The sequence below is a fragment of the Petaurus breviceps genome, unplaced genomic scaffold (assembly GCF_028583685.1).
Source record: "Petaurus breviceps papuanus isolate PSGF00001 unplaced genomic scaffold, PetGlider_PUasm1.0 355, whole genome shotgun sequence".
In the NCBI taxonomy this organism is placed as follows: domain Eukaryota; kingdom Metazoa; phylum Chordata; class Mammalia; order Diprotodontia; family Petauridae; genus Petaurus; species Petaurus breviceps.
The window spans coordinates 1,030,612-1,040,195 of NW_027186289.1; the positions used below are offsets into that span (position 1 = coordinate 1,030,612).

The window sequence follows — 9,584 nt, forward strand, 5'->3', positions numbered from 1 at the left end:
TTCAGACTCTGACTTCCTAGCAGATCTGCCAGACTTTTGTCTTTCACTCTCTGGTCCATTCAGCTCAGATCACTCCACTGGTCCCAGCCACACCTAGTTTGGATCCTGTCTCTCCCTGCTCTTCAGGAATCTTTGGTCATTCTCTACCCCCTACTGAGAAAAATTCCAATCATTTGCTTGGCACTTGACTTCTGCAACCTAGCAGTTCCCCCACTTTCCAGTTTTCTTTCCCATTCCTGCTCTGCCTACACTTTTTATCTCCCCATAGTAAAGGACAATTCTTGGCAAAATATTGGAAATGGAGAGAACACTCATCAATTAGGGAATGGCCAAATGAGTTGTGGTATCTGAATGTAATGGAATACTATTGTTCTATAAGGAATGATGGGCAGGCAGAATTCTGAAAATTCTGAAAAGACTTATATGGACTGATACAAAGTGAAATGAGCAGAATCAGGAAAACATCATACACAGTATCAGCCACATTGTCTGATGATCAGCTGTGAATGACTAAGCTCTTCTCAGCAACACAATGATCCAAGACAAGTATGAAGGACTCATGAAGGAAAATGCTGTGCACATCCCGATAAAGAACTATGGACTCTGAATGCAGATCAAAGCGTATTTCTTCACTTATTTTATTTTTTCATGATTTTTTCCTTTTGCTCTGTTTCTTCTTTCACGGTGACTAATATGGAAATACATTTTACACAATTGCACATATATAACCTATATCAAATTGCCTGCCATTTTAGGAAGAGGGGAGGGAGGGACGGAGAGAATCAGAACATAAAATTTTGTAAAAATGAGTGCTAAAAATTGTCTTGCCCTATAATTGGGAAAAAATAAAATACTATTTAAAAAATAAATTTTTGAAAAGGAAGGATAATTCTATCAAATCAACACATCCTGTGCCTACCTCTGTGACCTCTCTGGTTCCTGAGTTTCCACTTGTGAAAATCCTGCCCTGCTTTCACATCCTAGCTCGATGACATCTCCTCCAAGAAGCCTTCCCTGATCACTAGTCACCACCTCCACTTTAGGCTGAAATGATTCTTCCTTCCCCAGACTATACATAGCACAGGTTTGCTCCTGTTTTGTGCACTTCTGTAAGATGATTTATGGTAGAGATCTATTGCTGCCAGAGCCCCCAAAGAGTAGGAGCTCCATGGAGAGGAGGATTTGTCTTATCTTTCCAAGGACCAAGGAGAGGGCCCAGCATATACCTGGCATTTAATAAATGGTGCCTATTGGTTGGGAAAGGGCTGATCAAGTCTTGGTATGCATATTTCACAAACATTATTATAAGAGAAAGATTTCAAGAAACATAGGAAGATTTAGATGAACTGATGCATGCAGTGACTGTAATAGAAACGGAATAACAACCACCACCACCACCACAAAATCAGAAAGGGAAGTCCAAGCTTGGCTTGGAAGAGATCTGGGAAGATCCTTCTCTCCCTTCTGCACAGAGGGGAGGGCCTATAGAAGCAGGCCACTGCAAATCCTACTGGACTTGACTGCTGGGCTGGATAATTTGGCTGCTTTCCTCCTCCACCTTCTCTCTTTTAAATTCTGTTATAAGGGTTGGCTCTCTGGGTGAGTGGGGGGAGGAATATATTAGGAAATGAAGGAAATGCTGTAAAAAAAAAAGATTGATAAAATTTAAAAAGAAAACTGTATTAAATACAGACTCACAGAATGCATGAATTAGAAGTAACTTCTGTGGAGTCAGTACCCAGGTCCAAATCTCACCTCTCCCACTTAGTAGTTGTAAGACCTTAGGCAAGTCACTTAAGCTGTAAGGACCAGTTTTCTCCTTTGTAAAAGGAGGGGCTTGGATTTTATGGCTTATGAGACCTCTTCCAGCTCTAAATCTGTGGTCCATCTGGCCAAATCCATGAATCAAAGGAAGCTGCCTGCCTGATGAGTGGTTGCCCAGACTGTTTGAAGACGGCCAAGAAGGGAGAGCCTGACAGCACCCGAGGCAGCCCCTTCCCCTTTGGGCCGCTCTCATTGGGAGTGGGTTTTTTTTCTCTCAATGTCAAGCCTGAACTGATACATGAATTAGTTTTGAGAAGACAGTGTGCCGATTGTTCCCGGAGATCTAAGTGTGTGGGGAGGCAGTGTGGGGGACTGGAGACTCCGGAGCTGTGGGTTAGAATTCATCCTCATTTGTAAAGCTGGGGTGCATTTGCATACCTGGTGCAGTCTAGTGAGACTAGACCTCTTCTCCAAGGATGGGGATGAATCCTGAAGACTTACCTGGAATGTGCCCCCACCAACCCTCAAGTCCCTCCTTCTCTAGATGGCCTCCCCAGCCCCAGCTGCCACTGCCACCCCCCCACCCCCCGCCCCATGCAGAGCTCGTCCGTGTGCAGGTTCTTACATGCAGTCTCCCCCCTTAGAGGGCAGGGGCTGTTTCAGTCCTTGTATCTCCAGTATAGCCCTAAATGCTTAGTGCCTGGCCCACAGGAGGCTTAATGAATGTCCCAGCCTGTGGAGGCAGCCTCATCTAGCTTCTTGGCTACAGGTGTAGTTACAGCAGGAATGGCTTCTTTTATTCACTTCAGAGTATAAAACCCTTTATGTCCCTGTGTTCAGGAGCTGCAGGGCTGGCAGAGCTGCCAGGGTTCAGGGGTGGGGGGCCGGGAACCCTAACCTGTGCTGTCAAGCGTCCAGAATCAGAACCACAGACAGAGACCACGGCCCACTGGCCTTGCTGTATCCTGGAGATGGTTACATTCAGGGTGATCTGAGCAATGCCTCGTTCTCCAGTCCAGAACCGGACCCTTCATCGTGACCTGCCCAGAGGGTGACAGTCAGGGAAACAATGTTTAAACTATGAAGTCACGGCTAAATGTGAGTGTGACTGGAAGCAGCAAAATGTGGGTGGGGGAATGCCCTGGCCTTGCCATTTGCTGGCTATGTGACCCTGGATGTCACTTGTCTTTAGGCCTCCCTTTTCTCACTTGCACCCTGTGGAATGTGGACTCTGTCTCTAGGACCCGGTGGCATTCTCTTCTTTTCCTTTGTTCTTCACCTTTCTTGGGTCACCATCCTCTTGGAAGTTGGTCTCGTGAAGCCTAGGAACCCTTTCTCCAAATTTGTTTTGAGATGCACAACATAAAATACCTAGGATTGCAAGGAAAGCACTTATATTCAAATCAAGCTGTATTATTTTTTCTGTAGAAGCTCACAGAACCCCTGAAATCTGTCCATAGACTTCACATTAAGAACTCCTGGTCTAAAATCTAAAATAGGAATTTGGGGGAAAAACGAATTCACCATTCTGGGTTTTTGTTTTTGGAGGGGAATCAGTCACATAAAAATATCACCATGGGCTACCATGGCCAAAGAGGGCACCACCAGTGGGCCCTCTGGCCCAGTACTGGAGAAGTTCAGACCCCTGGACAACCTGAACTAATGACCCCATGCCTACTTTTTCTTCTTTATGAGGATGACTGGCATGTGAGCACAGGGCATGGCTGGTGAAAATGCCAGGGTCTCCCTAGAGCAGGCCATGCCTTCTGTCACAGAATGGAGTGGGAAGCACAGAAAACAGAGGCCGCTTGGTGATGTAACAGCACCAGCCTCCAGAGCGCTCTCTTCCACTCAGAGTTTCTCATGCACATTTCAGGATCACACAAGGCTCCTAATAAATGCAACCACAAGCAGAGCTTTGCTCTGGAGGCATCAAATAAGCGGGTGTGCGCTTACCTGTTTACCACCGCCGTGGGGAGGCCCAGGGCTAGCTGGGGTGACACTGGGCTCGTTAAACTAAACCCAGAACACCACAGGGCCTCCTCAGTGACTGCCACAGTGGCAGGCCTAACTGTGTCCACAGGAAACCCCAAATGGATGAAAATGTCCTTTGTTCAGACTGCACCAGGCAGTTCAATGGGCGGTCCATTGGGCCATGTATGTGGTACAGAGACTGCAGATAGACCGATGGCTGAGCCAGGACTGCCCTGGGAAATTAGGGTGTGCTATCAATGAGCTCGGCTGTGATGCTGACGCAGACACTCCTCCCTCCAACATCATTCTTTTCCTGGTGATGCTTGCAGAAGCAAAGTCACAGGTGTCCCAAAGGGTGGAGCGATGTGTGTATGGCATGAGGCTGCAGAGTATTTCCAAGGAGGACGGACGCACAAGAAGCCAGAGGTCACAGGAGGGGCCCAGGGCTGCGGACGATGGCTGCTCTGGGAGTCAGAAGGCCCAGGTTTGAATCCAGGATCTGCTGCTTCCTGCTGGAAGGACCACGGGCTAGAATATGCTGGGCCTGTACTTAAAATCTCCCACGCTGGTAGGACCTGCTAGTAGACTTTGAGGACTCAGGGTCCCCCTCATACCATGGAGGAGTCTCAGGGGCCTTGGGTGAGGGCTTCATCATAGATGGGCAGGATGGCAGGCTTGGAGGGACCTCAGAGGTCATCTCGGCCAAGGAGCTTCCCAAAGCAAGACGTGTCGGTGTTTCAGGGGTCAGTGGTCCATCACCACAGATGGGCACCCCTCCGCATGCCAGCAGTCAGGGCTGCCCTCTGATGCCGGACCTACCTTTGTGGAGCCAGAGGCAGGGCTCGGACAGCAAGCCATCCACTAACGGCTGGACTTGGCAAACTGCCAAGCCAGCCATAAGTCATGGTTGGGCCACAAGGCCTTCTCTTCCAAAGACCAGGCCAGGGGCTTACCCATGCCTCTTCTGCATTCTTGTGGGCTTCATGGCAGAGGCTAGAGAGCTTTTGGGAATCTGATACCCCCTCCAGGGCTCCCCAGGGCTGGGACTTGTGGGTCATCTGGCTACAAAAAATCATGCTTTTGTTTACTGAATTCGACCAAGCAAACACTTAGACTGCTGCATGCCAGGCTCTAGGGCTAAACCCTTCCTTCAGGGAGCTCTCAGGACCATGGGGATGGGGCTAAGGGGACACACCCAGGGAAGGATCAGCTTCATTTCTGGAGCTCCTGAGGGCAATTTCATTTTTGTCTGTAGCCCCAGTACCCAGGGCAGTGCTTACTTGGGCTAAGCTTTGAAGAATCCCTCTATCTCCATGACCCTGTGACAGAGGCAGGTCTTCTGGTCAACTGGATCACTTGGCAAGATCCCAGAGAGCACCAAGACCCCAGAGGGCACCAAGAGGCTGTGGCCTGTCACCCATGAGGACCTGCAGCCAGGAGATGCCCTCATTGGGCAGGTGGTGGAATGAAAGGGGCTCAAAATGTGCATCCATGGGCTCAAGCCCAGCTCCAGTGTGGTGTGACTGACCCTGACCAAGCCTCAGTTTCCTCATCTGTCAGACCCTGGGCTATGTGCATTAACAGCAGAATCACCTTCTGGATCCTCAGTACCCACCAGGCTGTTGTGGCTCCACATTCAGGAAGTCCCGTCTCCATTGTCCAAAATGTGAATTTCTTTCCTTCAATAACATGCAGGTTGCACCTCTTTCCTGGAGGGAAAGAAAAGAAGAAAGGCAGGAAGGAAGAGGAAAGGAGAAGGCGGGTTAGTGACTCTGAGCGCTGCTCACTCCCCTCTGGCGGTCCTCTCCTCTCTGCCTCCCGGGTCTGCAGTGGGCTAGGCGGTTAACTCCAGGAGGGGAGGGCCCAGACTCTCTAAGCTCGATCTTGGGTGTGGGCTTCTCTCCCTACTCTCTCTCCCAGGGCTCACAAGGGTCCCAGGCAGGCTTTGAACAGAGCCTTGTCAGGGCAGGGGTCTCTGTGCTGCCTTACCCTGCATCTCCCACTTGGGGCGCAGGAAAGTTTTGTGGTGAGCAGAGAGGCGGGGAGGTCCACTGGGCTGGCTGCAAAGGCCGGGGCCCAGCAACCGTGAGGGTGACTCCCACAAACATCAGCTCAGACAAAGGCTCACCTTTCAGGAAATGAGGCTTCTGGGCCTCAGTGGGCCCGGAGAGGCAGCCAGGATCCCAACTCCCTTTAACTTCCAGACCTTCTGCCACCCTCAGAGGCCACCTAATCCACACAGCCCTCCCTGCAGCAGCCGTCCTCTACAACTACCACTGGAGTCTGGGACTCGGCCTGAATAGCTCCAGTGACAGGGAGCTCACTACTTAGGCAACTGTTCTCACTGTTAGACCGTTGCAATTGTCAGGGAGTTCTTTGTTAATTGAGTCAAACTTGACCTCCTTGTCCCCTTCCCATTGGAAGGCCTTGGCTCTGTTCTTTTGGGCCAAAGAGGGCAAATCTAATCTTTATTCTATATGACATCTCTGTAAATACTAGAAAGTAGCAATCAGCCCTCCTGCTGCATCTCTTCTTCAGGATGAACCTTCCCTGCTCCTTCAGTGGAAGTACAGGGAGGCCCTTTGCCCACTTGCTAATCAATGACTTTCTTAAAAATGGCTCATCTAGCAGTGAACAAGATATTCTAGGGGTGCTTGGCTGGGGCAGAGAACTCTTGGACTGTCACCTCTCTGAGTGGCCAAACGGCTTCTCTTAGTGTAGCTTCAGATTACGTCGGCACTCTTGGTAGCCATATCACACACCGTAAATTTATATTGAGCTGGTGGCCCACTAAGACCTCTAGAGCTCTGTCAGATGACCTGCCTTCCTGTTTCTCCTCCCCACTCCCCCCTCTAAGCCTGTATAGTCAATTAAAAAAACTCCATCTGACACTCTTTCCTATTCAATATCATCTTTTTGGCTCGGTGTTTGAGCCTGTGGAGAGCTTCTTGGACCCCAGTTCCACCTCCCAACATATATGCCATCCCTCCTTACTTCATTGAGAAAACAGGAAGTATTTGAAAAAGAATTCATCTAGGCTACTGCTCCCAACCGAACCTGGGGGATTTTTCTCCTGCTGGATGCTGGGTAGTAGCGCCCTGTCCTGGCCATTGTCCTTGCAGCAGGTGATCCTCCTAGCCCCGCCCTGAACCAGAGGGCACCCAGTGCTCCCCAGGGCTGGGACACATCTCCCTTTTTTACACCTGGGTCAATGACACAAGGCAGAATGAACTAGTAGGAAGCAGGAGACCAGGAGGCTCGTCAGCTACGCCATGAGTTCAAGGCCCACTTCATGCTTACTAGCTGAGTAACCTCGGGCAACACTCGGCCTCAGTTTCCCCATTGGTAAAATGAAGGTTCTGACTTGGTTTCTTCTTAGGGCCCTCCTAACTCCACAGTCTATTCTCTTTACAGAGGGTCTGCTATGGCTCATGAAACCTAATTTGCAGCACAACAACAGTATGAACCTTTGGGCCACAAGCCAAGAAGCTGGTCCTGCCCTTGAACAATCACATCTCTGCCCACTTCCCATGTACTCCCCTTCTATCTGGCTTTCTAGGGAAAACAGCGGGCTGGCCAGGACTCTTGGGCTCTACTTCTGGCTTGGCCAATACCCAGATGCCACAGGCTGGGGGCAGCTTCTCCTATGGCAAAGTGGGAGAGGGACGTCTGGAGACTTAATGATCTCTACAGAACCTTCAGCACTCTCTGCCTCCTGAGATGGAAGTCGCCCCTTGTCAGCTTCACTTTGGAGATGTGGCATTGTGGGAAAAGTGCTGGAGCTGTGGGAAAAAGGGTGGAAAGAAGGGAGGGAAGAAGGGAAGGAGGGAGGGAGGGAGGGAGGGACGAAGGAAGGAAGGAAGGAAGGAAGGAAGGAAGGGAGGAAAGGAAGTAGGGAGGGATGAAAGGAGGAAAGGAGGGAGGGAGAGAGGAAAGGAGGGAAAGAGGAAAGGAGGGATAGAGGGAAGGAGGAAGGGAGGAAAGGAGGGAGGGAGGAAAGGAAGAAGGAAGAGAGGAAAGGAGGGAGGAAGGGAAGGAAGAAGGAAGAGAGGAAAGGAGGGAGTGAGAAAGGAAGGGAGGGAGGGAGGGAGGGAGGAAGGAAGGGAGGAAAGGAGGGGGGAAAGGAGGGAGGGAGGAAGAGGGGAAGGGAGGAAGGGAAGGAGGGAAAGAAGGAGCATTTATTAAATACCTACTGTTTTCCAGGCACTGTACTAAGTACTTTACAAATATTTTCTCATTTGATCCTTACAATGGTCCTGGGAGGTAGGTGCTGTTCTTACACTCATTTTACAGCTGAGGAAACTGAGGCAGGCAAAAGTTAAGTGACTTGCCCACAGTCATACAGTCAGCAAGTGTCTGAGGCTGCATTTAAATGCAGGACTTCATGACTGCGGCCTAACTCTACATCCTTCCAACACCTAGCTGCCTTTCTGTGGGGGTTGTGGAGTGTGGGGCAAATTCAGGATCTGACACTTTCTTATCTTGTGACTTGGAGCCAGTCTCCACCTCTCTGTGGAGATCATCAATTTTCTCATCTGTAAAATGGGGATGAAAGCACTGCTTCACTCCGTGCCTCACAGATCTGTAAACCTTCAAGCATTCTGTAAATGAGCTGTTCTTCCTGGCACTGATTCAGCGATATCAGTAAGCTCAGGGACAATAATAACTACCATCTGTGTCCAGTTTTTACAGACTCTCTCTCCTCTGAACCTCACAAGCACCCTGTGAGTTGGATGTCAGAGGCATTATCGTTCCCATTTTGTGGATGAACAAGCTGAGGCCTCAGCTCCTGGTTCCAGTCCTTAGTCTTTCTTTGAATTTCCTGATCCCTGGGTCAGAATGGAAGGCCCTCCAGGGCAGGGACTGTTTCATTTTGGTCCTTGTGTCTACAATAGCCTAGCTCAGGGTCTGGCACAGAGAAGGAGTCAAATTCCCATTCCCATTACAGGCGTTTAACAAATGTTTGTTGAATTGAGTTGAATAGCAAATGTTGGAGGTGGGATTTGAATCCAGGTCTTGATTAGAACTCCAGTTCTCTCTTGAGTCACAGGTTTCTCCTGGCTGGAGTCCCTAGCCCAGAGCACTACAGACCTTTGGCAAACGGAAATGAATGAATGGACAATATCCCGGCATTGCAGAATTATCACAGAATTAGCAAAGGAGCAGAAAGGAATCTCAGCCACCACCTCCTCAGAAGAAAACAAGGTACTGAGGCGCGGAGGGACTAACCTGAGATCCTAAAAGCCAGGCTGGTGTTCATCTAGTTTAAGTGCCCCATTCTGCAGATGAAGGGAGGCATGAGGCAGCTGACTCATCTGGACAAGAACACCATGTGGGCAGCAGATCGGGGACCAGAAGCCTCTTGGCTCCTGCCAGCTCACAGCTCCTGTGGCTTCATGACTTTGCTAGGCTTTCTCTCCAGAATGGGTCCTCTGATGCCTAATGAGGGTAGAGAACTGGCTGAAGGCCTTCCCACATCTGCTGCATTCGTAGGGCTTCTCTCCAGTGTGGATGATTTGATGCTGAGTAAGGGTTGAGCGGAGACGGAAGGCCTTCCCACACTCTCTGCATTCGTAGGGCTTCTCTCCAGTGTGGATCCTCTGGTGCTGAGTAAGGTAGGTGCCCCGGCTGAAGGCCTTCCCACATTCATTACACTTATAGGGCTTCTCTCCAGTGTGAATGAACTGGTGCTCAATGAGGGTGGAACTATGGCTGAAGGCCTTCCCGCACTCGGTGCATTCGTAGGGCTTCTCTCTGGTGTGAGTCCTTTGGTGGCGAGTGAGGTGGGCGCTGCGGCTGAAGGCTTCCCCACAAATGCCGCACTCATAGGGCTTCTCCCCAGTGTG

General features: G+C 50.1%; 1 protein-coding gene across 1 annotated transcript in view; it reads right to left on the reverse strand.

The window, feature by feature from the left end:
* Window positions 1-7,967: 7,967 nt before the first annotated feature.
* The window catches only part of LOC138168160 (zinc finger protein 135-like), a 6,369-nt gene continuing 4,752 nt past the window's right edge, over window positions 7,968-9,584 (reverse strand). Inside the window, exon 2 of the mRNA XM_069097200.1 lies at window positions 7,968-9,584. This exon is cut by the window's right edge and continues 1,055 nt beyond it. Coding sequence (XP_068953301.1) covers window positions 9,144-9,584 — 441 coding nt within the window. The 3' untranslated portion in view covers window positions 7,968-9,143.